At 34.5% G+C, this 26,438-nt stretch overlaps 1 protein-coding gene and 1 pseudogene across 1 annotated transcript in view; one reads left to right on the top strand and one right to left on the bottom strand.

Moving 5' to 3' along the window:
- Positions 1-1,968: 1,968 nt before the first annotated feature.
- Mdga2 (MAM domain containing glycosylphosphatidylinositol anchor 2) overlaps positions 1,969-26,438 on the bottom strand; it is a 788,307-nt gene continuing 763,837 nt past the window's right edge. Inside the window, exons 15-17 of the mRNA XM_052185765.1 lie at positions 16,722-16,852; positions 3,673-3,778; positions 1,969-2,057 (exon numbers count right to left, since the gene is read on the bottom strand). Coding sequence (XP_052041725.1) covers positions 1,969-2,057; positions 3,673-3,778; positions 16,722-16,852 — 326 coding nt within the window. The remainder of the gene's footprint in view (positions 2,058-3,672; positions 3,779-16,721; positions 16,853-26,438) is intronic.
- On the top strand, positions 10,877-14,126 carry LOC127687734 (elongation factor 1-gamma-like; annotated as a pseudogene).

The following is a 26,438-nucleotide window of genomic DNA, read 5'->3' as shown; positions in this document are numbered from 1 at the left end:
AACACACATACTGCTTCTCATACCTTACCTGGAAAGAGGCTTTATTGAATAGAGCTGTAAAATTATATTTTAAATTGAATTATTGAATTTGCACAAACATTTCTACAGTTGTTTTTTTTTTAAAAAAATCAAGCTTTGTCATTTCCACTACATTTTGTTGTGCTTTTTATATTAATATTTGCAAATGCTGCAATTTAATACTTAGATCCCAATTACTTGCATAATCAGTATTTTTTTTAAATCCTGGGGAGTTGAAAGAAAAGATAATAATATTCTTCTTTAGACAAAAGTCTTTTTAAATGAAGTTAAAAGCTGAGATAATTTAAGAAAAAAGATCTTCAAATTGTCATAACCAACAGGTTTAAGTGAAATTTACAATGCATTGGAAAACTGGCTGGTTAAAGTTATGGTTTGTCTTCAGGTAGCTCAAAATCATTTTTACAGGTTTTTGTTTTTTTGTAAAAGTGTTTTTTTAATCTTGTTAAAATAATAAAATAATATTTCACAATTTGCACAGAGTCTGACTAAAGGGCAGAGGCATATTACCCTCAGTGTTTAGAATAAAGCCAGATTTTTTCAGGCCCAGTTCCGCGGCAGAGTTTGTATGCACGGCAATCTCAAACATTTCCTTGTTCCCTCTAAAGGCAAAGCCAATCTCATTTGAAATGGAGGTTAGAGTAAAAAAATCACTTCTGTGTTTTACCACCTTCTGCGCTAAGTAATATATCAACAACCTTTTGCTCTGGTTGACCCATTTAATAACCTGGAAGAAAAAAGTGTTGCTCCCATGTCTGGTCTCAATGGACGTTACTTTCTATGGACATTAAGCCGAAAGGCCATGGCTGTCTAGGAGGTGAAACAAATAATCTTGACTGCATGGGTTTACGCAGCAGTGTGGGTCCTTTCTTCTTCAGAAGCGGCTAGGGTGTCTTGCCTGGAATTTGCACATTTAGGTTGTGTTGTCTGTTTACAAAATAGTTTTGACACAAACCATTGTTAGCAGTGCAAGCTTCTGAGTTGAAAATTATTCAGGCTTGTTTCATTGAAGGCACTTGGTTTCCATGGCATTTTATAAAAGATGGTGGTTTGGTTTCTTCATAGGAACAGATGACGTAGTTTGGGTGTCAAGTGGCCGCAAGCAAACTCCGATAAGCCTGTGTAATATGTAAGCCCAGGTTTACCATCCTGGATAGTAGTGCATGCAAAAAGAGACATCATACAGTTATCTAGCTTAGCCATGTGAGGGGGGAAAAAAGAAAAAAAGAAAAAAAAGAACTATAACAAACAGTAACAACAACAACAACAACAACAACAACAACAACAAAACCCAAACAACAGTAAAAGTGGTGTGGGGTAAGGCGGGAGGGATATGAAACCTTTAAATAATTCCGAGTTTGGAGTATTTTCAAGGAAGGGTAACAGCCAAAGGTAAAAGGGCCTACATTTATTTAATTCTCTACATAAAACCTTCTTGAAAGGAAAATAAATGCCAGCTCTCCACGTACCCTGTTTACAGTGAGGTTTTTGTTGGCAGGCCATTAGGTTTCCATGGTAACAAGCAAACTATTCATTTGAAACAAAACCAGCCATGACTTTGTGCTTTGACGAGGATTTCTATAGCTCTTTTTCTTCTTCTTTTTCTTTCATTCTTTCTTTTTCTTTTATTTTCTTTTTCCAGAGTTCAACCAGATGAAGCTGTAATCATTTTAGCCACAAAAGCACCTGAAGGGCTCTTTTGTACCCAGGCCAAGAATATCTTCTATATGTAGTTTGGAATAAGTTATATTTCCATGATGTCTTTTTTTTTTAATCCCCAGTGCTTAAAAAATGTTGTTTTTATTATTTAATTTTTGAGTCAGTAGTCAGTGGAGGAATCTTTGGTAGTTTGTTTTTTCAGTGTCCATTTACAAAGACTCTTTCTTCATGCCAGTGCCTGGTGAATCACTTATAGCCTCTGCCAGGATAAGGTCACCTTCGAGGGCTTAAGATAGAGATGAGGATGATAACTGGAAAAAGCCATATATGAACTAAGATCCCAACAGCACCATCCACGGAATCTAGAGATAAAGAAGATAAGTGCCCAAAACTGACATTAAGGTCATAAACATCCCACGTGCCTGCCTGCTCAACAGAGCTTTTCTGAATTAAAGAATTTAATACACGGAAAGCAATTTTTGAAAAACTAGTTTTGGTATTAGATATCAGCTTCAGTTTTAAGGCAAGCAGAAGGAGGAAACAGCCTGGACATGCAGTTATGAATAAGTCAGGCACACACTACTGTGTATTTACTAATTTAAAAGTCCTATACGCAAGAATGTTCTAGAGCAGTACACTGGCAGCCTGCTGGACTTTCACGACCATGGCCACCCTCATTCCTGCTTTCTCTTTTTTTTGTTTCCCTCTTTTGGAAAGTTTGCCTCAATTTATCAAATTTAAATTATTTAATTTTGATTAAAATATAAAAACAAAATTTGTATGCAATGTGGACATGACCTTCATTTAGTGCAAGGTTCGAATCATTGGAAGTAAGCTGTGAAAATCCCCACAGTCTCTGAAGAGAATACATGGTTCTCTGTGTTCTAGGCAGATTGTGCTTACGTGGGTGCAGCTGAGCATTTCCTGAAATGGAAATCCAGGAAGTTTTTACAAAATGTGTATTTTCAATGCTAAGCATCATTGCGAGCAACCGTAGCCCATTGCTGCTTTTTTAAAATTTTTCAACAATGCTAAATAATGAAGTTAATTAGGTCCACTAAGCTGCAACTGCACACTTGACGCTTAATATCTAGACTATAATAATTTTTCCATAAATATCTTCATTTGAAGGGCTCTGGTACATAAGGCCCTTTAGCAACAGAATTTCAATACACTTTGAATATACTAAATTATTGATGAGTTATTTGTGGAAATTTAGCTTGATTACTCCATCATTGGGTGACCATAAAATTAAAGTTTCTAGATAGGTCTAAGAAAATACTCAAGTTCAAATGCATTCCAACAATGATTTTGAATACATGTTTTAAATGGATAATGTGAGATAAAGATATAGAGACCCAGAATATTTTTTAAATATCATTTTACATTTATTTATAATGGGCCTAAAATAAAAGTTGAAATTTGAAGACATCATTAATGTATAATATCTAAACTGTTCTTAGATGAAAACAAAATTATTTCACAAGATTGTGGGGTACATATGAAATAGATTATGTCAAAATAAATAGGGCTACTCCATTACTAAATACACATACTGAATTTCCATATAATTACATCTGTAAAAAGAATATTAGTTCTAGGAAATCCATATTTCAACTATTTGGAGTTAAAAGCACCTTGTTACATGACTATTAAGTATATAGATTTGCCAAATATTTTAATAAATGTTTTCCAGTCCCTGACAAAATAGCAGAAATTAATACATTTTAAATCTGTTTTTAAAGTCACAGTGAGTTAGTCTTGTATAGAAGTATGTAGAAATTACTATCATTATGTTGCTGAAAATATGGCCACATTGCACTAGCTATTTGACTTAAGCATACCTTGAATGGTTTAGTCAGAAATAAAGTTTTAGCTAAAACTAAGAATTTTCTATGAAATGGAAACCTTTTATACTAATAGTTGTTGTATCATGTCCATATGTACCAAGTGATATTCAAGAAGAGAAATACTTACTCTTAGTTGGAAGGTCTTGCTTTGCACATTCTCCTTCAGCAATTGATACATCATCAATGGCGATGTCCCCCTCTATCCCAGGACCTCGAATGCCTTCAAAAATTAACTGCAAACATGACAGATTTATTAGAGTGGTTTTATTGTACAGAAATGTATTTTCTCAGTTTTCTCTAAGCATACAGCACAACTCTTAAAGAAATATCTTAAGGAATGAATCAATATGTTTTCCATATTTTTTGAAACCTAGAACAGAACCATAGAATACACTGTCAAAATGCTTTGATATTTTGCAGGTACGTAGTACAGGCGCTTCATGCATTTTATACTCACCTTTAGTCTTCCTGCTGTGATTTTACTTTGGAATTGTACATCTAAAACTTTATTTTATTCATGAATATAAATTAATAGATTAGAATCTAGTGAAGCCAGGAGGTGGGCGCATGCCTTTAATCCCAGCACTTGGGAGGCAGAGGCAGAGGCAGGCAGATTTCTGAGTTCGAGGACAGCCTGGCCTACACAGTGAGTTCCAGGACAGCCAGGGCTACACAGAGGAACCCTGTCTTGAAGAAAAAAAAAGAATCTAGTGAAAAGCCCTTGAATATCCAGTATTTATAATAGTTGAGCACAGAGGCTCAATGAGTGATATCAGATAAACTTCATTATAAATCTATGAAACAAAGGAAATGATTACAAACATTTACTTGCTTACTCTTGAAGGAAACAAGATCTTTAGAATTATTATTTTTTTAATCCTCAAGTTTTCTCTTTCTTCCAGAAAATATATAATACTTTAGGTGCTAGAATGTAGCCTAAGTATTTAGCAGTATGTACTTTTACAGAAATTTTGAAATAAAATATTAATTTGGCTTTTACAAAGAAACATTAACTTAATAAACAACTCTAAATTAATACTAATGCAGGCTGGAGAGATGGTTCAGGGGTTAAGAGTACTTGCTGCTCTTCCAGAGGTCCTGAGTTCAATTCCCACTGGTGGCTCTTCACCATCCGCCATGGGAACTGAAGTCCTCTTCTGGCACACAGATGTGCATACAGGTGTGCCACTTACATACATATAATAAATAAATAAATCTTTAAAAAATAAACAGTAATGCATGCATTTTATAAAGCTCTCTCATTTTAGTAATATTTTAGTGAAAATGTTTTTTGCAGGGCAACAGGTTTGTTCTTACTTTTGGTTTATCTTTCAAAATAGTTCATGCAAGATAAATTTAAGATTATTCTTAGAGAGCTTAGATTTCTTTTGCTATGTTCATCAGTACTGTGTGGTATGCTATGATAATTGTCTCAATAAAAGTTTACAATTAGTAAGCAAAGACTTTCATTTTCAAGCTTTTTCTTAATGCCCTGACCTTTACTTACAGGCAGCCTGGTAGACACTCTCTGCAACTTAATAGGGGAAATGTTTTGTGACATCTTAATGAACAAATTTAATATTTTAATACCTCTTCCTGCTTTTCCTTATTATTTATTCATGATAATTAAGATTGTACAAAGCCATCTCTGGAGAATATCCCAGATAACCTGCATCACTGAAGAGAAGCACAAGGCCAGGCTAAAGTTCAGAAACTGAGAACCAAGGTTTCAGTTTATGAATTTTGAATCTGCAAATCAAATGGGCAGAAAGGAATAATTTTATATGCTGGGAAATAAGAAATTGTATTGTAGTCCAGATGTAAAGTATGAAGCTATTAGAAAAATGCCTGTCAAGTGGTGGGAATATAAGTAATTTGGGTGGTCTTAGATATGGACCCTTACTCTGTGCAGGTATAAGAATAGATTTTTATTTTATGTATTATACATAATTGAATATATTACTGTACAGATTTCTTGTGGCCAGTCATGTTGATTTTAGAGAGTAGGAAAAGTGAGTAGTGTTTTGGCTGGGGAATGTTGGTGTAATTATTAACTATCCACAATTGTCTAGACTTTCCTTGCAATTCTCCCCAATTACTTGGAATTTAACTTTGAATGGATGATGATAGGAAGTAGGAACAGAAGGACAGCTGATAGCACTTACGGAGGAAGACACAGGGCTTATAATGCAGCTGTGCAGAAGACAAGGATGCTGCATTCCCCTATGCCTTATGTGAGGACATAATGTATGAGTGAAAAGTCCACTCAGTCTAGGTGTCTTAGTCAAGGTTTCTATTCCTGTACACACATCATGACCAAGAAGCAAGTTGGGGAGGAAAGGGTTTATTGAGCTTACACTTCCACACAGCTGTTCATCACCAAAGGAAGTCAAGACTGGAACTCAAGCAGGTCAGGAAGCAGGAGCTGATGCAGAGGCCATGGAGGGATGTTTCTTACTGACTTGCTTCCCCTGGTTTGCTCAGCCTGCTCTCTTATAGAACCCAAGACTGTCAGCCCAGAGGTGGTACCACCCTCAAGGGGCCCTCCCACCTTGATCACTAATTGAGAAAATGCTCCACAGCTGTATCTCATGGAGGCACTTCCCCAACTGAAGCTCCTTTCTCTGTGGTAACTCCAGCCTGTGTCAAGTTGACACACAAAACCAGGCAGTACACTAGGTAAGAAGGTCTGCCTGCATAGCCACTTGGTATTTAAACATCGGAAGCTGGAATCAATTTCATTACAAAGGTTTGCTAGCATCAGCTTTATAGTATATAGATTTTTCTTAGCTGTAAAAGTGACTAGTTTCATGACAGTATCATGTTTTCCTTGAAGTATACAATGATATTTACTTAGTAAATTATCATCTATAGTCAGGGGCCAATATAAAATGATAGGATTATATATGAAAATAAAAAGAAAAGTGAACATATTCTCAAAATCATCTGCAAGCATCTTGTGGCTGCTTCCCTGGAAAGCTATAATTTAATTTTTAACAATCCATCACTATAAAATATTCTGTAGTTATTGCCTTATAATACTCATCACTCCTCCTGATTCAATTTCAATAATTATTAATTTTCCTTTTCTTTTCTTCTTGCTTCCCTTAATCAGAGTTGCAGGCTCAGATCTAACTTTACATTAAAGTTAAGATTTTGAATCAGGAGAGATGTGAAAGAAACCATGTTTATTGCAAAGTTAGATTGCAAGGGAGTGATGGGAGAGAGACTGTCTAAAATAATTTAACATGTGTGCTGTCTGTTTTCTGGCAAAGTGTTGCATTACCTGTTTAATTTACAAATCAACAAAACTGAACCATACTTGACCAAGAGGGATGGCTATCACTAAAACAATTCCCTTTAGGACTATTTCATCCATTCAATATACTGAATTAGTGGGTGGTAATAAAAGTTGGCTGATTTGCAGACTCATTAATTTCACCGACATTTATAGCTATTGATAATATTGTTGGCCACTAAATATAGCAGGTTGATTTCTTTCTACAGAAACCTAGCATGAGTTTTAAAAGGTAATTAGTTACCCTTTATTGGTATGATAAAAATACTTTCTGATAAAACTCTTTCTACATGTATAGTGCTTTTACTATTTATTTGTAACTTTGTGATTATTGGAAATCCAATCCATTCAGGTACAGAGATCTTATAGTCTTAGAAATCGCTCCTGGGACATGGTTGCTTGAGTATTTGTAATTTGGAGATTATAATACAATTACATCACTTCCCTCCCCTCTCCATTTTTCTTCAAGTTCATCCTCTTCTTTCATTAATAGTTTTTTTGAACATATATATGAATATACATTGAAAGAATATCTCTTGTGCACCGTGTCAAAGCATTCACCTGTCAATAAAAGAGCCTATAGCCAGTGAGGTGAGTCAGGAAACAGGGGGTGGAAATTCTGGCATAGATAAGGCTGGGGGAGCGCTGGGGGGTAGATTCTGGGATAGAGGAAGGCACAGGACAGAGATTCTTTCCAGAGACAGACAGTCATATGAAACTGGCGACCAGGTAACCAGCTATGTAGCATGACTTAGAACAGAATAAACAGATAATTACGTTATGAGTTAGTTGTGGAACAGACCCAAGTTATTGGTCTAGGCATTTATTCATATGTAGGAGGTTGGGTGAGAAAAGAGGAGGATGGCACCTACTCATATACATATATATATATTCCTATATATAAACTGCTCAGTATGCATGTTAGTTGAATGTTTTTTTCAGGACTGTCCATTTGGCCTTGGGCAAACCTACTTGTGTGATCTTCCATAGAGAAGACCACCTTTCCTGCCTGCTTCCAGCTTTCCTCAGTTGCCTGTAGTTCTTTGTAGGGTTGACACTTTGTAGACTTTTCTCTGTCTACCTTGGCATGTCTAATGGTGTCCTAGTTGCTAGGTTTTAGTTTTTGTGATAGTTTGCTATTGAGAATATATAGAGAGAGCACTTTTGAACTGACTGGTTCCCTATTTATTACACTATATTGTTTATGCACTTAATTTTAACTGCAAATTAAAATGCATATGCCATAGTAGATTTATTGATGGCATTAAGACCAAGGCCTTGGAGATAGATGTATTTTGTGGAAAAATAGAGATTTCAAAAATCTATTTAGGTATTCTATCCAAAGAGTATGTCATATTTGGCATTTCAAGCTTTTATAAAAAAATATGTCTTTGGTAGCAACTTTCAAGCATGAAATCAAGAGACTGCCACGGAACATTGAATTTTATGTTTTCCAGTGTGGACGATATGAATGAACTGCAAATTACATTCACTTTGAGAAGAAAGAATCTCTGTTTAAAATGCTGAATTCTGTCGCACGTTTGTGAAGTTTCATTACTATTCTGACTACTTCATCACAGTGTTAAAAATGTTTCTTATTGTGCACTTTTGCAGTGAATTTGGTTTAATGGATTCAAAGGAGTTAACAACATGAGAATATAAGGAGAAGGCATCAAAGTTTGGTTTTCCTAAGGGATAAAATTATGTATAACTGATTCTTCCTGCATGGCAAGGTTGATATTATTTAAAATATTTCCTTTGATGAAAAAACTTACTTTAAAATGTAAATGTTTTCCTATAGTCTCCCTAGAATGCAAACAAATAAAGATATAACAAACATTTTAGTAGAAAATTAATGTTAGGACTGGAGAGATGACTTAAATATTAAAAGCCCTTGCTGCTCTTCCAGGTGAGCAGGGTTCAATTCCTAACAACCACACAACAACTCATAGCTATCCATTTCCCCAGTTTCAGGGGATCCGAGGCCTTCTTTTGGCATCACTGACAGAAGGCATGGTGCACAGACATACATGCAGGCAAAGCACCCTACATAAAATATTTTTAATTAAAAAGTAATATTAATTCTTGGTAGATTACTTCAGATGGAATTTTCAAATTATTTGGGCTTCTGCCTCAAAATTACACCAAGCACACAAACCTGTTTCAAGTAATAGCTAACAGCTTCTGACAAACTGAGCTCTTTTAAGCATATGCCTCTCCATAGAGGCAGATAGATTAAACCATTGTGTTCAGACGTCATCTCTCACTAAGCAAAGAAGATCTGTGTGTAGAGCTAATGAATCCAAGTAGTCAAATGATCAAATAATACAATATCTTCAGATATTGACTTCACTATTCAGGGAAGTGCTTGCAAATGTTCACAAGTATTTTTTTTTTGACAAGAGACAGATAACTGCTGGTTGTAAGCAGTTAGAGAAATATTAAAGTTTAATGGTGCAATTTGAGAAATGATTATAAATATCAATGACAAAAACATGATTTTAATAAATTCATGTATAGCAGTAGGAGTTAATAATGATATTTATCTTATCAGTTCAACAAATTAACTGAACCATGTTTAGACATTAAACAAGATATGGGAGATGATACAATCCAATAGATAGGGTAGTTTTGGATTCTTCCTTTGAGAAACTATTCAAATATTAACATGAGTATAACTTTACAAGGTTCCAGTTCAACTTGCTGGATGTCAAGTCTCAAAGGCTTCTAATTTGAAATAACAACCCAAGATTTAAAATGCAGTGGAAGACAGAGGAACAGTGTGAGCTATAATGGCAGGTATTTACTTGAAAGATTGAGTTTTATGTTTTCCTATATATATGTATATGCATATGAGTGCTTCATATATGTATACAGGTTCCCATGGAAACTGGAAGCATCAAATCCCCTAGAGCATGAGTTACAAGTCATTATGCATTGCCTGATGTGCATGAGAGAAATTGAACTAGGGTCTTCTCCAAGAGTAGTATGCAATTATAACCAAAGATCTATTTCTGCATCCCTTTAAAACATTTTAAATAGTGAATTAAGTCACCATCATGATATCTGTATCATTGTCCTGGAGTTTGATTTGCCATGTCAGATTAGTTCCAGGTCATTTTTATTATTAGACTGTAGTCATGTTGAGAAGAATATGTTCATTAGTTAGTAATAATTACTTATATTTAAATTTCTTTAAAATATATTTCCAAATATTTAAATGAGGTTGCAAGTGTAAAAGATCTTTAATTGCTTTTATCAAAATAATGAACTTCAAATAGTATTGTTTTATAATGTCTTTTTATAGATGATTCCTGGGGGAAAATTAGGTCATATTATAAACAAAGTACAGTATTAACAAGAAAAGTGAGTTATTTTTCTTGTTATATACTATATAAATTATAGAAGATTTTATATGATTAATATAATATTGATTTTGTATTTTTGTAACTTTTGCTTTTATCCTTTAACATATAGCAAACTCTATTATCTTTATAAGCACTGATAGTGCTAAATTAATTTTATAAAAAAGCCCACAAAAATTTTCAATATAAGAAAACTTTTATTTTGACCCATGATACAATTTTATTTTCACCAAGAAAATTCATTGACAATGCTCAAGAGACCTGCAAGGGTATAAATTTTAATAAGTTTTATATAAACATACTTAAAAGTTCAATCAATAAAACTACATAAATCTTAGTGAAAGAGGAATTCAAACCATTAATATCCAGTTTACTGCTCCAAAAGAAAAGTGAATATCATGCTTTTTACTTGGCATAAAATATTTTCAAATGTTATATATCAAATGATATTTGAAAATATCATTTTCAAATGATATTTCAAATGATATTATCGCTGCTTACACCTTATTTTATATGACAATATACTACTTGATATTTGGTAGGCAAGCCATAACAAAGACAGTATTTTAAAAATGTTGCTACTGCATAAATTATTTCAGAGTTAAAAATTCTCAACTTGAAATAATTTTAAGTAACAATACAGAAAATAAAACAGATTAAAAGGGAATATGATGCCAGTGCATAATAAAAAGGCTAACATTGAATTTATAGAGCTGATATGTGCAGTTGCTAAGGTGAAAGGTTCACTGAAGGAGAGTAAATTCAGATTAGACATTCCCAAACAAATGATCAATGGATATAAAAGGAAAGTACAAACTAATTAAAATCAAAAATAAAATTTTCAAACAGAACCCTCAAAAGATAACATGGAAGAACAAAGAGACAGGAAGAAACTAGCTAGACAATCCTCAGTTTTCATACCACAATGAACCCTCAGGAAATAGTCAAGTACACAGAAAGAGTGGAACACATATGAAAGCATTTCTGTATCTAAGTTCTTCAAACCATCAATAAGGATACAATTTTAAATTTAACCCAGAGATGGAAGATGGCATAATAGAAGTGTGTGCACAGCCAGAGAATCACACTTGGGAAAAACAGAGAGATAGGAGAAGGACATACTGAAAGTTCTAAAAGAAAAACTACTAAGCTATGCCAAGAGGAAATGATTTTTTTTGAAAGATGAGGTGAACAAATCAATTTTTAAAAGCACAGAAGTTGAAAAGAATCCATCCTCAACAGACCCACACTTCAAGAAATGTCAAATGAAGTCCTTCAGGCTAATCAACACAGATAGCAGACGAAAGTAGGGACTTCCCAGGGCAATAAATCTATGGAGATGTCCAAGAAGCACAAGGAATAGAAAGTACATTGAGAACCAGCAAAAAAACCAATCCTGATTTCTACATCAGAACAAACAGAGCTGAGCACATCAGAGAGAATTTCTCCAAGGCTTACTTGCATAGACAACTATGAATAAAGTTTGATTATTTTTAACATTCCTGAACATCTTTGTATGGATCAGTTTGTACCCTGCGTGTTTTTATTTATTTAGTTTTTAATTTTCTATATTATTTGTTTACATTTCAAATGATTTTTCCTTTCCCGGGTGCCCCTTCCCATAAGTCCCATAAGCCCTCTTGCCTCCACCAGATCTCCAATCAACCCCCTCCTACTTCTCTGTCCTGGTAATCCCCGACAATGCTGGATCAAGATTTTCCAGGACCAGGGCCCTCTCCTTCCTTCTTCTTGGGACTTATTTGATATGTGAATTGTATCTCGGGTATTCAGAGCTTCTGGGCTAATATCCACTCATCAGTGACTGCATTCCATGTGTGTTCTTTTGTGATTGGGTCACCTCACTTAGGATGGTATTTTCCAGATCCAACCATTTGCCTAAAAACTTCATGAATTCATTGTTTTAATTGCTGAGTAGTATTCCATTGCATAAATATACCACATTTTTCTGTATCCATTCCTCCACTGAGGGACATCTGGGTTCTTTCCAGCTTCTGGCTATTATAAATAAGGCTGTTATGAACATAGTGGAGCAAGTGTCCTTATTGCATGCTGGAGAATCCTCTGGGTATATGCCCAGGAGTGGTACCAGTCAGAATGACTAAGATTAAAAACTCAGGAGACACCAGGTGTTGGCGAGGATGTGAAGAAAGAGGAAAACTCCTCCACTGCTGGTGAGATTGTAAGTTGGTACAACCACTCTGGAAATCAGTCTGGCAGTTCCTCAGAAAACTGGGCACAACATTTCAGGAGGACCTGGCTATACCACGCTGTGTATTTTATGCAAATATCTTCAGCTACAGAAACATCAATAGTGAATATCTTCATCTTTAAAAAATTTAAATGACCCCTTTCATTTCTGATAACAAAAGATCCTTACATTCCTTCTTTTAATCAACAGATCTCACAAACCAAGTCCAGTGGACTGAGATGGGCCAAATTAGAAGAAATGGGACTTGGCTGTGGAAATGTATAACTTCATCCTTAGACCTGTTGCTCTGCCTCCCACTTAACCACCTCATGTTCCAGGGGCAACTGCTTTCTAGAGTTTCCATGCTGCTTCTAGGACAGTGAACTATGTTTTCTTGCAAAAACATTATCAAATGAACAACCCGTTTACTTCCCTTAATGTGAAAAACTGACAGGAGAGGAGGCATATATTTCAGTAAATCTTATAATAATTTAATATTTCCTGCAGTCAATTCAATTAATTTTAAATATTGAAAGTGTTTTAGTAAATTTCCTAATGTTCTCATGAAAAGTTTTTGCCCCTTCTGTGCAGAATCACACCAGGGTATCTTTGATCCTGTACATACATCCTGAAAACAAGCAGAGTTTAGCTACTCCATACAGTGTGGCTCAGGTCCCAGTGCTCTCTGCACCACCCCATTTTCGTGTTGGCCAAGCCAATTGCACCCTGGAATTTCTCAGAAAACTTCCTGCCAGGAGGGTTCCGGTATTTGAGGGTGACTGTGGATTCTGTGTGTTTGAGAGTAATGGTGTTTATTCCCCAGTATGTAAGCAACGAGAAGCTCCCAGGAAAGACTCCAGAGACAGGAGCTCAGGTTGGGCCTGGGTGAACTTTGCTGACAGTGCTGTCATTTCTCTGACAGCATCTGAGTGTCCCCCACCTTGGGCATCATGCACAGCAAAACAGGCTACTGAAAATGCAAATGTGCTGGGGAGGTAAGGCTGTTGAGCTCTCTCATGAAGACTAGGAATTTCCATGATAGTGACAGGGGCTAATATCATAGTGGTCTGCACTCTGCTGTGGCTCTATAAATAGGTCTTTTCCCAGGCTTTCCCTAATACCAAAGACTGGTTCCTTACCTGTATTTATCAGACCCATTTCAGGACTGAAACTGAGTGAGAAGATTGCCTAGTTTGTTGCTGAGAAGCTTGCCTAATGCCTGTCTACAAAGGACACATCAAGGAAAGAAAGAGATTCACAGGAAGAGAAAGAGAAGCCCGAGGCTGAGTGGCAAGAGGACAAAAAGACAGCTACCTCAGTTCCTGAGGAGATGGACTAATGTGAGTAGGCACTGGCTGCAGACCCCAAGGCCAAGGGTCCCTCAGCTCAGCTCACCTCACCTGCCCAGCAATACATTTGTGTTGGATGAGTTCAAGTGTAATTACACCAATGAGGACACTCACTCTCTCTGTGTCATTGCCATATTTTTGAAACATTTTGGGAAATATGACTGGTCCCTGTGGTATGCTGAGAACGGTTTCATTGAAGATCTTGCCTAGACCTTCATGAGTTGCAAACTCATCATTGGCATATTCTAGTTACTTTACAAACTGAGTAAGAATTCATCATTGATTTGCTCATTTGAATATGTAAACTATATAGTAATAGCAACTACTCAGGCAGTTTTTAGGAAGATATATATATTCTGATAGCACACCCAATACCCTTGCATTCAAAACTTCAGACTGATATTTACAACTTCTCCATGTCTTTACTATGGTTTTTCTCAGACATTTTTCAGCAGCATATTTAAGACAGAAGTAATCATATATGTTTCATAATTTGACCTCATCCACCTCCCTTTTTTTGCATAAACCAATCTGTAGTTCAGAAATTATTTGACAATTTGTAAGGCAAAATTTCTTCATCATTAATATCTATTTCAAGATTCCTCCCATGAAAACTGTTCTGCTCCTGTTCACAACTCAGTATAACCTGAAATCTCTTTCATTCCTGTGTATCAGTTCTCCAGCATCATTTAAAACAAGAATTTTTACTAAGTCTTCATGACTTTCAATGTGACAGAAAGTAGAAGTTGGTTTTTTTTTCAACTAGGATTTAAGGAAGTAAATGATTGTCCTGAAGGCACTTAACAAATGTTCATTAAATTGACATAAATGTCAAGAAAAATTTGTCTTGAGTATAATACTACCATAACTTAAATCCTTATTATATATGTATTTAATTTCATCATTTGTGACAAAAAGTTAGCCTACTTTAGGATGAAAATTTTAAACTGACAAACATAAATATTTTCAGAAAAATTAGCCTCAATGTGTACATGTGTGCATGCACACATGCGTGTGCGTGCACACACACACACATACACACAAACACTTTTATACTTTAATATTAGTTGTACTTCGAGTTCTGCCTTCCTATGTTAAGGTATTTCAGTTTTTAAAACTGTATTCTCCTTCATAGATGTAAAATGTTTCTGTGCTTTCATAGTCATATTATTCCTTGTGGTCTTACTTAATTTCTTATCCTCTACTCTTCCAAAAAAAATATTCATTTTACCAACTTGGTTAGCTTTAGAAGTCAATCTCTCAAACAGTCATACAATTATGCAATGAAAATATTGCATAATTAGATCAGTCTGATTATCTGTACCCTTAAAAGTAAGCCATGAGATGCTGTTATGATATCATTAAGTGGATTTGAGTACTTTCAAAAACAGATAAAGTTATATAGACTATATTACATGTGATTAGATTTTAAAGATTTTTGTATTTTAAACAAATAAAAATATCTTGGTATATGTTGGCTAGAAGTAAATGAAAGCATTGGTATGAACATATGTACAGAGCCATATTTGGGAGTCATACCACATGGTAGGAACTTGACATTAGCCAAGGACAATCCCTGGCTTCAGGCAGGAATCTGATGGTTGGACGATAGGGAAGTAGGTTACAGCAGGAATTTTTATCCTAGGGTGGAGAAGCTCAGAGTGAAGGTTAAGCTCATTGTTCCTCCAGGTCTACGAATTCCTGAATTAAGCAGGTGACCCACCCAGCTTCCAGAGCAGTTGAGACAAGGACCACCAGGAGAAGCTAGAGGACTTCTGCCAGAACTCAGCCAGAGTCTGGGTGGGGGGAAGGGTTTGCCCAAACTGTTAAAAGGTCTGACTGCCATTAAAGTTGGGGCCTCAATCAGTAAAATATTGTCCCGGCCTTCTTTCTTTTTGCCCCTTCCCCATCTATCCCTCTGCTTCTGTTCCAGAAACCCAGTTCATAGTAGCTGCAGGCAGCTATGGAATACAACTAACATATATACATTCATATACATATTGCGGTATTGTTATTTAAATCACTAAATCCATGCTTCCAACGTTATTAAAATAGCTTATAGCTATATCATCTTTTATAAGGATTATTAAATTTTGCTATTTCAATTAAAATCTTAAGTCATTCAATTTTTTGATATCTTTATAACTGCCTTGTTTTTTTTAGATATATTCTTTATTTACATTTCAAATGATTTCCCCTTTCCTGGTCCCTCCACACCCTGAAAACCCCATAAGCCATCTCCCTTCCCCTCGTTCCTCAATCAGCCTCTCCCACTTCCCTGTCCTGGTATTCCCCTACACTGTGGCATCGAGCCTTTCCAGGGCCTTTTTGGTTTTTAACCGGAAGTCTAATCTCAATTTACAGAAAGAAAAATAATTTGTTTAAACTTCCTGACTTTGATTAAAATAATAAATGACTGAATTAGAAAACATGTTTCAAATGCTATCTCAAATTATCAAATTAGATAAGCATACTAAAGCTCATTTTAGTGAAAATCTCTATTATTTTCTGTAGAAAATAAAATACATGCAAATAATTCTATAGAAAATAGATCACTATGCAAATACCTCAGGGGTTTTTGTTTGTTTGTTTTGTGTTTTTTTTTTCTCAGATAGGAACTACTGTGTGTAGTTCTAGATGTTCTAGAGTATGCTTTGTAGACCAGGCTAGCCTCAAACTCAGAGATATGTCTACCTCTACTTCCCAAATTCTAGGATTGAAGACATGTGTCACTATGCTAGGCAATAACTCATCTTTTGATAGATTATTATTCTACATGATAGATGCTGATACAGGTGCATTTGTCTTCATAAAATAGCTATTCAAACTTAGGATAAACTTTTATTTGTCTTATACGAAATTCTGAGTATTAATATTTTATTTATTGTTTCTTTAAGATATGTATTCAATATTCCATTCATTATACATCAATCTATGAGTAAAGTTATTTCTTACCTGAAATGAAGTAATTGGATATATATTAACATGAGCTTCATTCCATCTTTGTCCTTTGTTCCCACTGGAAGACCATAGAGGATTCTCTATAGTTGTTTGCCCTTTCAAACGTAGATATACATTTAAAACACCTGAAATAACAATGGGAGTTTATGTTTTATATTTGTGTCTGTTCCAAGTTTGTTTCTCCTTTGTCAAACATTTATAAGCATTTAAAATTAAATCTTGCAAAACAATCTAGCATCTTATGCTCTCCTCCAATTTGTTATCACACTATCATGCTGTGATTCAAAGGTAACTACATCATATTTCTTAGAACCTGTAAATGATACCTAATATTTTCAGAACGACTTTGCTGTGAAGACTAAGGTTTCTGAGGCAGACAGCCTGCTCTAGATTATCTCAGTGGGTTCTAAATGCAAACACACTTATGTGAACCAGTGGCAAAAGGCATTGTGATTCAGAAAAGAAGATGGACCTTGTGAAAGATGTTTTCTGCTTTTTAAGATAGAGAAGGGATTTACAAAGAATATAAGGCAGAAAAAGAAAGAGAATAGATTTTTCCAAAAATCCATCAGAAGTATACCATTATCTTATTTAACACCATGATATTTTAATATTTATTTTGTATCTTGTTTCCCTGAACTAGAAGAGAATGCACCTTTCCCACTTTAAGCCCAATTTGTTGTCATTTGTTATTTGTTACAACAGCTGTAGAGAGCCAGTGCAGCATTTACGCATCTACTAAATGGTCCACACCATATGTGACCTCATTTTGACTTGTACTATCATTTAGCATCTTTCTTTTCAAAAAATCACATTTATTTTCATCTAAATCTCATTTTACATCTGAAAGAAGTATTGCACATAAAATAGCCTTTTATTTCATCATTTAATACGTCTTTTTAATTTTCTGACTTGTACACAAAAAATAAAAAGCAATAATGACAATAGTTCTGATAGAATATAATGCATCTCCGGACCCTTCTCAACAGCTCTATAAAGTACTTACTGCAAATAGTCCACATTCTGGATGAGAGTATTGGAGGAGTTAAGCAATTTTTCTTTTGTAATATAATGAGGAAAGAACAGAGGCAGGATTTGAATGCAGAGTCTAAGTATTATGTCCTAAATGAAGATGCTATCAATATTTTAAGAGATAATATTTAAAAATCTATTGCATTGAAATTTTATATTGTGTTATGCTGAATAAAGATCATGTTAAAAGGATACATTTCATTGCTAATAGATGATCCTGCTTTTGTCTTAATGTTTATTCCTTTAGGTATATAGATGAAGATAATTTATGTGTATTCATTCATAAAACTACGTGGATTTGTTTTGTGTCTGTGTATGTTACATTTCTTACTGTTTTCACATTCTATTTCAAGTTTTTCTGTCTATTCACTTTAATTGTAGTAGATATTTACATGTTTCTACACACAGATATCTTCTCCCACAGTATTTACTTTAATGTCTGCAGTGTGAACGCACCTCTTTCATTTCTAGAAACACCCCCCATTATCCAGCCATTATATTCTACATGCTGCATTCCTTAACAACTTCCCTCTTCCAATTTCTGTTTAGCATCTCCTTTTCTGTCATATACTATTCCATCACTCAACATCTTTTTGTTTCCTAAAATTCATATTTTGTGTATAAATAAAAGCTGTAAATATACTTAAAGTTAGTGCTATGCTTTCCCGTGGTTGGTCCCTGTGTCTCTCTCACTCTCCCACCCTCCCTTTTACTTTTGCTCCCTCTCTAACCTCATATTCTTTATTCTTTTGACTGCAATACAAAGCAATCCTGTAGGTTCAAAAACAATCTCTTTTATTATGTCTCCTTAATGTGTTAATATGGAATCAAGATATAGTAATTTGACTAATTTTAAAAGTATACTTATCTCATTACCATATGGGTAAAGGGACTGGATCATAGTTGAGAGTGATACATTGTGTTACATATGATGAGTATAATTATAACTAACAAGTAGTGAAGGTTATAAATCTGTCAAAATTTGATTTGAGATTATAATTTACTTTGGTGAAACACACAATTACATATATTAATAAATGTTGCAGATTGGATCTCAAATGCCCCCACAATGGATTTTGTGACAAAGACTTGGTTTTCAGTGAAATTTTCGGAGTTATGCATTATGCTTTCACCTGTATTAAAATTTAAAAACCTTCCTATGTGGGTGTTAACAATCATTTTCCTATCCCCAAATAACAGGAATTATTTCTCAGATTCTTATTCTGAGATAACAAAAGCTCATGAATAAACAGGTGACTTGCAATCTTGCCCCCTAGCATTTCTTATTCTAGATTCTAAAGAAGAATCTGCTGTCAAAAAGCATTTAACCCTGTGCCAGGTCATCTTGGTCAACAAAATTAGAACTTAGGCAACAGAACAAAGCTCCTTGGGAGAAGCTAGAGTCAATAGTGCTGATTCAGCACATTGTTATAGTTGTGTGGTAAAAATTCCAATGTACATATGATGGATTGTGTTAATACTTTTTAAAAGTAATTCTAAATCCTCAGAGGGATGGCTTATGCTTGAATAGGCACCAGATGCCAGAATGTATGAATTTAGCCATCTCCAAGGAACTTCTAATGTTATGTAGTTGTTTGACAAAAGCTGGAAATGGCTAAGAAAACCATTGATTTCTCTTGCTTGGCTCCCAGTAGTCAGAAGCTAAATGAGCTTAGTTGTTTTATAGTGTAAGTAATGACCAACATTTGGGCTTCCACTTTTGTAATATTCATCCTTCATATTTCCTATTATTTAATTTAAAGTATTTTATAAAGCCTAATTTTTATAAGCATTATTCACCATCACTATTACCTAGCTATCATCAGACTTTGTCTTCCATAATTGTTTTCTGATTATTTATCTATAAAATATATTAGATGCTTTAGAATATAATTTAATGATACATGTTAAAATGTACATCTACCTTTATCACAGCTACTTGAAATTGAGAGGTTTTCATGAATTAATTTGTAATTCAGTTTATTCTAAGGTCTGGATATCAGTTGCATATAAAGAGCATTTTTATTATAATCTGTAACATAGTCTCATTAATTGAAGTTTCACATTCTATGTGAAGATAATAATGGCCCCAAATTATCTGACTTTAGGCAAGAGCTATGTGTATTGATATATAATTGTTAGTATCATTTGTTTTATGTACACATACAAAGTGAGAAATTATAAGGACATTATTTTCAACTAGAATAGAAATGGCTTCATTGATACTGCTTTTCAACATGTAATTGCAACAATATCTTAACCCCAAAAGTCAGATCAATTTTTCCCATTATTACAATGCTCGTGGTGTCCAGCTGAATTTATCCAATAGAATTTGCTATGGTGGCACTGTACTCAGGCTTTCTACTTGTAGATTATTTCAGGGTCCATATTTATATCTTTTGGCTCTTCAGTTTTAATACTTTCTCCTGAAAGACTCTTCTGTGTTCTCATGTCTGAGCTTCTTCTGAGTCTCACATCCGCTAACTGTTGCTTTCTGCTCGAACCGTTGCTTTCTGCTCTGTTTCTTTCTGCTCTAATCATTGATTTCTGCTCTCGTCCTCTGACTTCTATCAAAGTGTGCTGTTCTTTCCATCTCCACGAAGAAAGTTTTATGTTAATATGTTGTCTTGGTGTTTCTTTATTGTTCGCACACAGAATAGGCCTGTTATACATTTTGTTGAATATATTTTCTCCTGTTTGGTAAGTTATGTTAAATCCATGAAAAGCCATTTGATTAATAAGAAACATTGGCAACAATTCTCTGTTATCTACTATAAAACTTTAAATAGGATTAGGCACCTACCTCATGCAATTAGTTCTGATGAATTTGATAAATGAATTAAAGGCTCATAGGTAAAAAGGCATCAATATTAAGTCTTTACTTTCAATATAGTGAGTTCAACATTGGATGAAAAGTAAAACAATTTTTGCTTTTCTTTTATTTTGCTTTGTGTTTTGTTTTTACCATTACATCTCTTGATGAAATAACACTATCTACTTTCACTCACATAATTATATTGGTTTAAATATAATGGCTTCTACTAAACACTGTCTAAGGGCTCATCATTAGAGCCTAATAGATATGTGAATATTAGCATGGCATATTGTATATATGTATAAAATGTCAATTAATATATAGTAATATCAGTTTTTATTTACATAGGGAGAAAATAATTTCAGAGATTGGGATTCTAAAACAAATACTGAAAAAGTAAGTGCATGTGAGGTTACTTACAGTTTTTTTTATCAGAATGCCTGTGGTAATTGTTTCTAATAATATTTGACCATAGGAAGTAATAAATCATAACAATAAATTGTAAGCCACAGTATAAGTGAGCATAAAGCAAAGGTTAGTAGATGTGAGACTCAGAAGAAGCTAAGGTGTGAGAATACAGAACAGTCGTTCAGAAGAAAGTATTAAAGCCAAAGAGTCATAGATATCTACTTATATCTCCTGTGCTAAATATTTATCATTTAAGAAGACAGTTTCCTAAGTGAATATTACTATTATTTATTCACTGATGGTATGATGTTATCAGTTGTTAAATATAAACAGATACTCATTGAAGTCATTGACTTAATCTTATCCTATATCAGCTACTATCAAATCACCACAGTATAGTTGTTAATATCTAACATTCAAATGAAGAATACTCAGTATCCTTTTTTTTAATTTCCTAAACAATCTAGAAATTGCAATCACAGAAATTAACTTTGAGAGTTATTAATATGGAAGAATATTTAAACTATTTATTTATATTTTGCTTGATTGTATGTACTCCATGTTTTTGAAGCTGCCCATGGAGGCCACAATAAGGCGCTGGCTCCCTTGGTACTGGAGTCCATTCAGGTTCACCTTGTGGGGTTGCTGTAAACCCGATCTCAGTCCTCTCAACTTCTGAGCATCTCTCCAGCCAAAGAAGAATCTTGAAAATAGTAGTTTTGCTACATGCATCCAATGTACTTATGATCATATGTCCTTTTCCCACAGAAGAATTTTTATATTAAATATTTATCTATTATAACTCTTCTAAATAATGTAGCAAAAACTCTGAGTAGTGGGATCACACCAGGAATGTCAAATCCATGTGTGTGCAGGTCTGGGTGAGTGGGGGAATTTCTTGCTTGAAGAATGTGTTCAAATATAAGCCAAAACTTTGATACTCTTAACTCCAAAGAAAAGAAATACGGTCTTTGACCAAAACTGCAAACAAAATTCAGGCTTAAAATCACGCAAATAACAACAACAACAACATCAAAGAACAAGTTACTTTTTACTATTGTCTATACAAAGACATTTATAGCATTATTTTATATTTTTTGAATTGCAATATATCACAAGGTCCAAAAATATAAATACAGTTCATGAGAAAGAATAATTCAAGATATTTTATAAAGAAAACGTTAATAAGATGTTAAGTCCAGATCCATAAATGCTATTTCTATATTGTTAGATCATCATAAGAGGTCATATCCGAACCACATTATTTCAGACATAGTTTCATTTTCTTTTAAACACATGGGTTATCAATATGCCTTTTTTTATTTAAAGATGTTTTTTATACGTTGACAGTGACAATACTCAGGAGTATATTACTCTTGAATTAATTATTAGTGAACAATTGACAGTTTTCCACATATTTTGCTTCACTTACCAGAGCACTAGATACAAATTTGTTTGGGAAAAACCATTTAATATTTTCTCCTTATACAACATAAGAAGTTTTCATGAAGTTTCTTCCATTTCCTGTCTGCACTCCATAAACCTTTAGTTCTCTTTTAATTCTTTTGATACAAGTAAACGCTAATGTAGCCACTTTAGGTCATCTTTTGAACCTATTAAGCACTTGCTGTTCTGAAGAATCACATAAATACATCAGGGTTATTGTTCTCAGGGAGACAGCAATGGAACAAGCGTCAGTGTGACAAATGCAGATATTTGCACCAGGAGCTTTGAAAACAAAGGGAGCTGAGAGAGCCTAAGACAAACACCAAAGTGGTCCTTCAGCTGATTTCTGAAGGCAAATAACAAGTGCCCAGATGACAAGGCACCAATTCCATCACATTTTTTTAAAAAAATATTTATTTGTAAATGAATATTTATTGAGTGCCTAAGTTAATATTTATACTCCTTCAGTTCACTGCATCACAGTAAGAGTCATTTATTTCGCCTTCGTGGAGCACAATTCCGATGGAAGAAGGTCAGAGGCCGGGATGCTCCACAGAACTTGATTTGAAGAATGTCAGATATTATGAGGTCTGTCCTTGAGTGAATGACCAACCTTTTTGGAACTGTGACACAGTATTGTCATCTACAAAGTTCACATTCAATAACTACATAGTTGACTTACAAAATAAAGTTGTTGTTGTTGTTGTTGTTGTTGTTGTTGTTTTAATCCCCGATACTATATTAAGTTTACAGTGGGTTGCATTCATCACTACTCTTGAGGACAAGTTGCCCACCACAGTTCAGGTTGGCTACATGAAGGGCAACAGTTCCTGAAACTTTTATTCTGCCAGTTTTAAAGGGTGAATTTCTTAGTTGGCCAGGGAGAAAATGAAAGTCAGGATCCTGATTCACTATTGTTTATGGAAGTAGTAAGAATGAAATTGAGCTGCCTTTTCATAGCCTGAGACACATTTCAGAGCCTGAAGACTTTGGTCCTCACTCCTACCTCTCTGCCTATCATATTTTATTCCAATTTACTTTCTTTTTTTTTTCTTTTTTTTTTGATTTGGTGTTTTCAAGACAGGGTTTCTCTGTATAGCCCTGGCTGTCCTGAAACTCACTCTGTAGACCAGGCTGGCCTCGAACTCAGAAATCCACCTGCCTCTGCCTCCCAGAGTGCTGGGATTACAGGCGTGCGCCACCACCGCCCAGCCTCCAATTTACTTTCTACTACTAAGACTATGCATTCTTGTACCATGTACTTCATATTTATTTTAGGGAAATGGTGAGACTTCCATGTTGCCTGCTTGCTATAAATGCTTTCAGAATGCACCAGAAGACATGTTCTTTCATAACTGTTTTTTCTCACTTCATTGGACCTGGTCTTAGTTCTCTTCTTTGGAGAAAATTTCATTATCAAGATATTACATACCCACCTTTTTATAAACATTTCTTTCCTGTGAATTTATAGCATCTATCAACCTCCCTTCGTAAATAAGTCTCTCTGTGTACCAACATCTCCTCCTTCTACCATTTCTTCTTCACCCTTGTGGTTATTAGAATCAAAGAATAATTTCATTCATGAATTCTTTTGCATTCCTCTTTTTTCCTTCATGGTGAGATGAGCTTTCCTGAGGCAGAATCTTGTCCAATTCTCATCAAACTCAAAAAACATATTCATAAATGTATTCTGTATTTACCTGTAATTTTCTGGGACAGTGTGATGCCTCTAACTCACATATTTCTTTTATTTAACAAACTTTAAATATATTTAGTGACTTCATTAAGATTCTGTTTCTTTAGAATTTTAGAAGTTCCTTTGATTTGTTAAGAATTAAATACTTCACTAGGAGACACAGAAATACTGATTTATATTTTTTGTTTTTCTTTAATTGGATATTTTCTTTATTTACATTGTAGATGTTATCCCATTTATAGTTCTCTTCTCTGGAAAACTCCTAGCTAATACATATTTTCATAGCTAAATGTCACATTGTAAGAGTTAATCATAGTTAGTAGCTTGGCAGGACCCAGAATCAACTGGGATAAATGTCTCAATGAGACTTTTTGGCTTGATCAATGGCTTGATCAGGTTGGCCTATAGGCATTTCTTTTAGTGGATTATCTTAAATAATTTATGTTGGATGACCCAACTTGTTGTGAGGAGACACTTGCCAAGTCAGGGATCCTGATTCACTATTGTTCAAACTGTTGTATGTATAATAGTAGAGAAATTCACTGGAGCATAAGCAAGATGAAAATAAACATGCATGCATTTCCCTCTCTCATCTCTACTGTTGATGTCATGTGACCAGCTGTCTTAAATTCCTGCTGTTGTAACTTCCTCACAAGATTGTACAATAATCTGACATTGTGAACTATAATAAAGTAAGTCTTATCTCCATATAGTGATTTTTGTCAAAGTGTTTTATCACAGTAACAGAAATGAAAATACATACATATATCATTTACATGTAAGTTAACATTTAAATTGTCAGCAGATCATGTCTTTGATTGGAAACCCCTTTGCTCAGTCAATTTTGATAAAGCACCTAACAAGCATACAATTGTACCAGTGTAGCAGCCTGTTTTTAAATTATGCTTAATAAGCTAAACCTTCTAGCATTTACATTCTTGTATAATTCTCTCTCCTTGGGTAGGAGATTAGCTATGATGATTAAAATTAATCCAAACAATGTAAAGTCAATGCGAAGATTAAATTATAAAGTTTCAGCATTTGCTTTCTCTCTTCTGTTCCTTAGTTTGAAGGAACCCTGCTCCATGGTATAAGACAGCTCACTAAAGATAGATATTCACACTCCAAGAATGAAGGAAAATCTCTGCACAACAGACAGCAATGCCTTTGTATCCTAATGCCTAAAGTCATATATATAAGTGACCCCTAATGTGGATCCTTCCCAAGCTGACTCATAAAATCAGACTGGAGTCCTTTCTTGTGCTGATTACAACTTCACAAATGATACTGAGCCAAACTATGGACTAAAGTAAGTCTTATACTGGACTATACTTTGAAGTAGAATGTTTACGTTTTTGTATCATTAGATGGTGGTGATGTTCAATGAGAATATTACTTGCCAGTTAAGACCAAAAGACTTAATTACAATTAACCAAGAAGTAATAATAAAATTAGAATATTAGACATCCAGAAAAAGTCATTTTTGAATCTAGATTTTCAAAAAAGTCTATACAACCAAGAATAGTAGTTGCAAAATGAATGGCTGTAGATACCTTTTGTTTACAGATAAAGAAGACCTGAGTTACTGTACAAGCCTGTAAACATATCTTGAAGCTGATGTAAGTTCATTTCTAGATTATTTCAATAAAGGAAATGAAGTTGATGCCAACTCAGAAGTGTCAACATACCGAGTACAGGCCTTCTTATTCCTGTCCCAGTACACATGAGATCCAGGTTGAGATTACCATGCTTTACTAAGAATGTAATGCATTCTGTTTGTAAACAATATCTATACCCTAATTAAAATGCTTTTTTGCTAAAAACACACTAATAATCACCAGTCTTCATAGAAACCTTCAGTAACACAAGGTCTTATCTTGTTGTTGATGATGTATCAATATGGTGGTTTCAGAAGGTTGGGTGGCTAAGTCAATTTCTTAAAATAGACAGCAGGAAGGTTTGGCACATTGACTTTTTCTTTTACAAAATATTTTTTTGGGAGAATGTAATGCTGTTTGACAGAATGTGAATCATAGTAGAAATTTTTTTTCAAAATTAACATCAATCCAAGAACCAGTCTAAACCTAGTCACCCTTTCACCGACTAAGTTTACAGTGGTGCTTCCTGACATCTTATTTGTCATGTCAACATTTTTCAGGGCCTCTTCAGCAATGGATCTTACCTTATAAACTTATCTACGTGCAGCAACTCCTCCTGTGGAGGAAGTCACATCTTCACAGAGAGTCCTCACAAGACTTTCAATTGATTGTGCATATCATAGGAATCATAGTTCAGCTGCTGAAGTGTTAAAATT

This window comes from Apodemus sylvaticus, chromosome 6 (genome assembly GCF_947179515.1).
Source record: "Apodemus sylvaticus chromosome 6, mApoSyl1.1, whole genome shotgun sequence".
Lineage (NCBI taxonomy): Eukaryota > Metazoa > Chordata > Mammalia > Rodentia > Muridae > Apodemus > Apodemus sylvaticus.
This window is presented reverse-complemented; position numbering and strand designations above follow the sequence as displayed.